Below are 8117 nucleotides of genomic sequence, written 5' to 3' on the forward strand. Positions count from 1 at the left end.
GTCCGCCGCGTGGACACTGTCACGGATTGAACTGGTCAGGTCTGCCGCATGGGCATTGTCATGGATTGAACTGGTCAGGTCTGCCGTGTGGGCATTGTCATGGATTGAACTGTGTCTGCAGAAAAGCTCTGTGGAGGTGCGGAGGCCTCAACCCCTGGGCCTGTGAAAGTGAGCCTGATTGGAAATGGGGCTTTTCTTCTGTTCTGTTAATGAGGTCATACCAGAGCAGGGTGGGTCCTAGACCTAATCTCTTCTGAGTGGGGTTTTGTGAAGGAGAGGAATAGACACACAGAGGAAGACAGATGCCATGTCAGGACCATCTGCAAGCAGCCAAGGAATGCCAAGGAATGCCCAGGACTACAGATGCAGAGAGAGACAAGTCTCCTCCCCCAGAGCCACAGAGAGAGAGCCTCACCCTGCCAACAGCCTGAATTCAGACACTTAGTCCCCCAGACTGTGAGACAATAAATCCTGGTTCTTTAAGGCCACCATTTGTGGTATTTTTGCCACAGCAGCTACCGGAACCTTCCCTCCGTCCCACCACACACCATTTCCCAAGGACCATGGGGGGTGTGTTTCAGGGTCCACAGCAGTGTGCACGTGTGTGTAGATGACACGTGTCCCTTGGCATCCTGCCCGACACCCTGCGAGAGTGCAGGCTCCATCCTTCCTTGCTCTGCCCCACTGGACCTGACGCTCTGACTCCACCCGATGGACCCTGCACCCAGGACAAGGGAGCTGGCTGGTGGCTGAGTGGTACAGGTGGATAATACATAAAGAGGGAAGGAGGGATGGACAGAGGGACTTGTCGCCAGTGAATGGAGGGGCCCCGGGGACTGACCTGGGGATCTGGCATGGTCCTCTCGGCGATGTTGGGCTTGAAGGACCCAGCAGGGTAGTAGAGGAGGAACGACATGCTGAGTGGGGTGAGGCCCTCATCCGAGCACTTGTTCACATCAGCCCCGCTGTCCAGCAGGAGGCTGATGATCTGCATGTGGCAGTGGACCTGGGGGACACATGGCAAACCCAGCTGAGACCAGAGAGGGAAGACCCAGCTGAGATGGGGGGGCAGACCTGCCTGAGCAAGAGACAGGGGGAGGGGCAGACCTACCCTAAGTGAGACCCTGGGGGTGGGGGCAGGCCCACCTTCAGAGAGATCCGGGGGCAGACTTGCCCTTAGTGAGACAGGGGGTGGGGAGGCAGACTCACTCAGAGTGAGTGAGACCCCGGGGGGCAGGAGGCAGGGGGCCCTTGGTACAGACCCCCCTGTGCAGAGCTAACATGGGAGACCACAGAACAGCAAGTGTTAGGGGTTGAATTGTGTCCTCAAAACACGTGCTGAAGTTCTAACCCCAGCACCTGTGAATACGTCCTTGCTTGGAAATAAGGTCTTTGAAGATGTCCTCAGTTAGGTCAGCATGAGGTCATACCAGCGTGGGGTGGGCCCTAATCCTATATAAGTGGTGCCTCATAAAGGAGGAGAAGAGACACAGACAGACAAAGGATGCCATGTGGAGGTGCATCGACAAGCCAGGGAAGCCTGGGGTCACCAGAAGCTGGGAGAAAGGCATGGAACATTCTCCCTTAGAGTTCAGACGGAGCCAGCCCTGCGGACACCTCGATCACAGACTCCCCGTCTCCAGCACCGTCCTCAGAGGCCAGCTGCCTGGTGCTATTTTGATGCGGCAGCCCCGGGACACTGACCCCAAGCGATCACACTCAGGACAAGGCCAAGCTCGTGGTCGAGGGAGTGAAAAGAACCGATCCACCTCCAGCCTTCTTTCCCATGCGAGCTTGCACACATGGGTGGGTTGGCTTCATGCTGGGGAGGACAGGGCTCCCTAAACAGACAGGAGGAGCTGACCCAGAGCACCTGACACGCTCCTCTGCTATGTTGGTGCAGAAGGGGAGAGCGAGTGCCCCCCACATGAGAGGGTGTGCTCTCCTCCAGGACCTTCAGGGATCAGCGTTCCAGGCAGGGTGAGCCTGTGGCCCCCACAGAGCACCAATGGGAGGATGGGGCTTACAGTGGCCGCAGCGAGCACGGTGTAGCCCTTGGCGTCAGCCACGTCGGCATTCACCAGGTTGGCCCGCAAGATCTTGTAGATCCAGACATAGTCTCCGTCCTCGGCCCTCAGGATCATCTCCTTGGCCAGGCGCTCCCTGGGCCCGCAGCGTGCGAAGCCACTGCGGTCACCCTGCATGATGGCGGCCATGTTCCAGCTGGTGTAGGCCTTCTTGTTCCTGAAACACAGTTGGCTTCAGTGGTGCCGGGCCAGCCCCGGACACCTGCAGGGATGGTCGCCTCCCTCACTCTCCCTTTCTCGTTCCTCAGCCCCTCCACCCTCCGCTCCCCCAGGCCACCCCTCAGGCACCCTGGGCCCCAGTGGCCGTGCTGACCACCAGCGTGGACGCTTCCCAGAGGTGGGGACCTGCTGACCAGAGAGGTCCTCAGGCTGAGCATCCACGTGCCCTGGGCAGGACTGTTGGCAGAGAGAAGGACCATGTGGGTTACTCGGGGTTTGCTGAGACAGGGGCTCTCAGAGCAAGGCCCTTGGTGGAGAGGAGTCTGGGCAGTCATGTGGGGCACAGAGCTTGGCACCTAGCACCCACAACGCCCGACCTGTTACTCTCTCGATTTCCTACTTGGACACTCAAGTCCCACGGTGCATTCACTGCACAATCCTGATGTCTTGTATGCACTTAACCTGTGTGCATAATCAAGAATCCATGGGTTTACGGTGCCTTTTGTACCCAACAGTCCTCAATGATTAGGAGATGCATGGATGGATGAATGGGTGGATGGATGATGGATGGATGAATGGGTGGATGGATGGGTGGATGGATGGATAGATGTGTAAATAGATGGGTGGATGGATGGATGAATGGGTGGATGGACGGATGGGTAGACGGACAGATAGATGTGTAGATAGATGGGTGGATGGATGATGGATGGATGGGTGCATGGACGGATATGCTTGGGTGGAGGGTAGATGGATGGGTGGATGGTGAATGGATGGATGGATGGGTGAGTGGACGGATGAATGGATAGCATATGGGTGGATGAATGAATGGTGGATGATGGATGAATGGATGATTGGATAGATGGGTGTGTAGGTAGATAGAGGGGTGGATGGGTGGATGGATAGAAAAGTAGCCACTTGTGCTCATAAATATGCATTTACACATTCTGAACAATTCAGTGCTATCTGAGGACAAAATGTAGGAAAAGGATTAAAATATTCCTGAATATTTTAATTAAAAAATTAGTTTTCTCCTTAAGTGGATGTTAACTTTCCTGGGGTTGTGAGGAGACAGGGTAGGTGCTCTTTGTAGACCAAAAGAAGCACCTTTGCTCTTTACAGCCTTCCCTGGAGAAGCTGGGAGGGCCGCCAGCCCCAAGGCCCACTCCCTGCTCTCCTGTCCTTGGTTCTCTGACCAGATCCCGTGTTAATGCGTCACAGTAATAACAGCCCCCTTCATTTAGCATCCACCAAAACATCCATCATAGACATCACCGGAGGGCGGGGGAGGGGGGCACTTGGTCCCGTCCAAAGAAGTGGAAACAACACAAGGTCACAGAGTGGGATTTGGACTCCGCTCCACTGACCCAGGACTTCTCCTAAGCCCTGTCTGCTTTCACTAGCCTGGCACCACCCTCACCCAGCAACCTCCTGACCACTCCTTCCCCCTGAGAGCAAATGGGGGGCTCCCGGGAGCCCTGCTCCCCTGTGCATCCACAGATGGCCCCACAGCCCTGCCTGGCTCGGGTCCCCACAGCCTCCCGCACTCTCGGTGGGCATCCCTCCCCGCTTCATCTTTAGACTGTGTCGTAGTTGTTGTTGTTCGCGGCCGCTGAGTCAGCCCTGACTCATGGCGACTACACGCACAGCAGGACAAAATGCTGCCTGGTCCTGCACCATCCCCATGATCGCTTACTGATCGGAGTGTTGTGATCTGTAGGGCTTTCACTGGCTGATTTTTGGAAGTAGACCGTCAGGCCTTTCTTCCTAGTCCAGCTTAGTCTGGAAGCTCTGCTGAACACTGTTCAGCATCACAGCAAGACGCAAGCCTCCACTGACAGACCAATGGTGGCTGTGAATAAGGTGCATTGACCGGGAATCAAACCTGGGTCTCCCGTGTGGAAAGCAAGCATTCTACCACAGAGCCACCACTGCCTCATATCAGAGGAGGGCATTTACATTGGCCTGACAAATAACCTTGACCGGGACTTGGACACCGAATGGCAGCCGGTGCTGGGCGATTTGAGGAGCACAGTCCTCATGTGCACACCTGGCCAGTGGGGAGAGGACAGGATGGATGAGAGCAGTCAGCTCATTACCTAAATTTGTACGTCTGCCTCTGGATTCTGACCATCAAAGGGGTCTCATTCGTGATGAACCAGGGCTCTCCGTCCTCCACGAAGGGCGGAATATCATCCATGAAGAGCCGAGCATCCAAGTCCTTGCGGAAGGAGTAGGTCATGGGCAGGTGGCCATTGTCGGTGGAGTAGACATGCATGTCAGGGGGCAGCGTGAGGTCGTCATTCAGAAGGAACCGCTTATACTCGTAGAAGAAGGGGTCCTGGCCCTCATCCAGGTCCCACTCCATCTTCTCATCGTCCAAGAGACTGAGCTTGGTGGGGTTGTGCGTGAGGAAGGGGGCCAACTTGGGGTAGCTGAGCAGGGAGAAGCTGCCGGGCATCTCCGAGCACAGCTTAATGAGGTGCTCATGGAACCACAGCCCTACGTCTTGGCTGCCGTCGGGGTAGGTCTCCACGCCCGGGCCGAACCGCCGGTCTGCCTTGTACAGCCCCTGCGGAAGCAAGTCCCATGGGACCGGGAGCCCCGATGAGTCAGCAGGGCTGGATGTCCTGACTTGTAATAGAAGGTTCTTAGCAGCTTTATGCATGACGACAAACCTGAAAGACCCTTACAGGTAAATCAGTTTTAGAAACTGTGCTCTGGATTAACGGTTACCCCCGGTGGCAGGGGAAGGGGACATTTTTGCTGGGGGTGTGGAGCATTGAGTTTATGTTAATAAACACCCCCCCCAAAAAAAAAACCCATTGCTGTTCAGTTGATTCTGACCCATAGTGAGCCTATAGGACAGAGGAGAACTGCCCCATAGAGATTCAAAGGAGCACCTGGTAGATTTGAACTGCCGACATTTTGGTTAGCAGCCGCACCCTTGACCACTAAGCCAGTGGTAGGATAGTTTGGAAGAGGGTAGAGGAAAGGTTGCGCAACATGAAGAATGTAATCGGTGTCACTGAATTGTAAATGTAGAAGTTGTCCTATTGTCGAATGTTTTGGTGTGTATATTTTTCACCATAATAAACCAAAAACAAACGATGCCTGTTGCTGTCAAGTCGATTCTGACTCATAGAGACCCTATAGGACAGGGTAGAACTGCCCTGCAGGGTTTCCAAGGAGCAGCAAGTGGATTCAAACTGCTGACCTTTTGGTTAGGAGCTGAGCTCTTAACCACCGTACCACCACAGAAAAAAAAATAAAAAATTGTGTTATATCCACCCAATGGACTACTACTCTAAATAAAAATAATTGAACTATTTAAATATACAGTTCCTTAAAATCTAAAGAAGAAAGTATATGCAGTGGTGTCACGAGGGGGGTGTGGCCCACACTGGATGACACGGTCAGAGGGGGTGACACCAAAATGACCATCTATAAAAACCCATGTAGTTAGTTACAACAACAAAAACATTTTTCGTAAGCCCAGCTTACATGTATCAGTATACCTACAAGGCTAAAACTCTATGCTAATTTGCTTTTTGAACCTTCTAATGCACCCTCTCGACGAGATAGATTGACACAGTGGCTGCAACAATGGGCTCAAGCACAACGATTGTGAGGATGGTGCAGGACCGGGCAGGGTTTCATCTTGTTGTACTCGGGGTCACTATGAGTCGGAACCAACTCCACGACACCTCACAACAACAATGGTGCTCTCCTGTCAGAGCTGCCCTATCACCCAATTACAATGATGCTTCGAATCACGTGGTTTCGTCTACTCCAAACGCGCGCTGTGGCTTTCATTGCTACCGGTATTTTCATGGTTCTGATTTTATCAAGTTTCCTGGTGTTTTAGCTATAATATTGTGGTAGTTAGTATTTATGAACCTATATCAATAACTTTTTTGAAAATGAAGTAGTAATTAAAGGAAAAGATAGCGATATACGGGAATTACAATTTCTGAGTAACAGTATAAAAGACGTTAATAAGGATTCTGTATGGTCTGGTACAGGAGGAGGTCCACGGGGGGTGGTGACAACATGAGTTCCCGCACTGGGTGACACCCGCCCTAGTGATGTCACTGAGTACATGTCTAAGAAATGTTTTCATTCATTCAACAAATATTTACTGAGACTTAGTATGTGCCGGGTACTGGGACCAAGAGAGGCCAGCCTCCTCCTCCTGGGGACAAGAAAGCAAATGCATAAACAGCTAAGGTATCAGGTACAGGAAAGTGCATTGCAGGGAGTGGGGAAGGGCGTGGGGAGATGGGGGGCAGGCGGCCTCTCTGAGAAGGTAAGGATGGGCCAGAGGGTCTCCAGGTGAAATGCGCTGGAGAGGCTGCGTGTGGGCACATTTCAGGGAAGCTCCTGCGGCCCTCACCTCACAGGCCCAGCCCAGGTGCCATCAACAGGAGGGCGGCAGTGTGGGACGTGGTGGTGGCAGGAGAGGGTCAGACAGGTCCTGGCAGATGTGAGCCCAGAAGAAAGAGGAGGAGGAGGAGGGAGAGGAAGGCCGAGAGGAAGGGAAGAGAAAGAGGAATGGAATCTTTAGATGGGACTTTAGTGCGCTTGGGAAAACTAACTGGCAACCTAGAATTCTACATCCTGTGAAAACGTCCTTCAGGAGTGAAGGTGAAATACATGAACGTTTGCACAAGCAGAAGCTGACAGGGTATGCCATCGGGGATGCTCCCTCCAGGGACTCCAAATGTATCTGTATTTGCAAAACCAGGAGAGTTGTCCAGGAAAAAGGCAAGTTTCAAAGCAATATATGTAGAATGACACAGTTTATAAATTAAAAAGTAAATATTGATGGTGCATTTTTTAAATCTAAAGGCTATACAATAATTTTCTTCCCTACTCTGGGGAAGAGAATAACAAGGTGGCTTTCCCTTTCTATTTATACGCTTATTATATGGTATAACAAGACTATTATACCGATGATTGATTATTGATTACTTTTATAATCAGTAAAAACAAGAAAGCAATCTCTAGTTAAACAAACTCCCCCAGAGCCTAGATATGCTCTGTACACTGCCTAAACACAGCGGACCTGCCCCCGTCACCTGAAAGAGGCTCGACTTCAGGTACATGGTGCCGAAGCCTTCTCGGTGGCTGAGGTAGAACGTGCCGGTGAAGCTGGAGCCGTCCGGCCAAGTATAGGTGCCTGAGCCATGGCGGTGATCACGGTAGAAATGCCCACGGTATGTCTGCAAACAAGGGCAGTCAACAAGGCTTCATGTCCGAGAAGCCACTCTTCTCGGTCACCCCCAGAACTTACAGGATGTCCTGTGAGCTGAGGCCCCTGACCAGCAAGGAATGGTGACCACCTGGGGCTGGCTTCAAGTTCAAGTGGCCACCATGATGCTAGGGTTGGTCACTCACATCACCCAGAGTAGGTGCCCAGCAGACAGCTCCCGGAGAACCAAGAACTCCCCCAGACACACCTCAAACCAAACCTGTTGCCGTCAAGTCAATTCTGACTCACAGCGACCCCATAGGACAGAGTAGAACTGCCCCATGGGGATTCCAAGACTGTAATTTTTACAGAAGCAGACTGTCACGTCTTTCTCCCGTGGAGTGGCTAGTGGATTCGAACCACTGACCTTTCGGTTGGCAGCCGAGCACTTAACCACTGTGCCACCAGGGCTCCCCCAAACCATGGACAGGACCCAAGAATTTGGGGGGAGGGGAGCACTTCTCAAGCAGGAATGACATTAGCCTCGTTAGCTTCCTCCTGTCCGTGGATCTAAACGTTCACATCACATCGATGTTAGAAGGACAGAGACCCGCCACTGAGCCTGGCCCCTGCCTCAGGGGAGGAGGGAGGAGGAGGGAGGAGGAGTGAGGCAGGCAGGC

The 8117-nt window shown here is 52.9% G+C and overlaps 1 protein-coding gene across 1 annotated transcript in view; it reads right to left on the reverse strand.

Moving 5' to 3' along the window:
* Positions 1–8117, reverse strand: part of ANKMY1 (ankyrin repeat and MYND domain containing 1) — a 41879-nt gene that overhangs the window by 32475 nt on the left and 1287 nt on the right. Inside the window, exons 3-6 of the mRNA XM_023740854.1 lie at positions 7325–7472; positions 4343–4815; positions 2028–2244; positions 842–1006 (exon numbers count right to left, since the gene is read on the reverse strand). Coding sequence (XP_023596622.1) covers positions 842–1006; positions 2028–2244; positions 4343–4815; positions 7325–7472 — 1003 coding nt within the window. The remainder of the gene's footprint in view (positions 1–841; positions 1007–2027; positions 2245–4342; positions 4816–7324; positions 7473–8117) is intronic.

This window comes from Trichechus manatus, unplaced genomic scaffold, assembly GCF_000243295.1.
Source record: "Trichechus manatus latirostris isolate Lorelei unplaced genomic scaffold, TriManLat1.0 scaffold00165, whole genome shotgun sequence".
NCBI classification, from domain to species: Eukaryota; Metazoa; Chordata; class Mammalia; order Sirenia; family Trichechidae; genus Trichechus; species Trichechus manatus.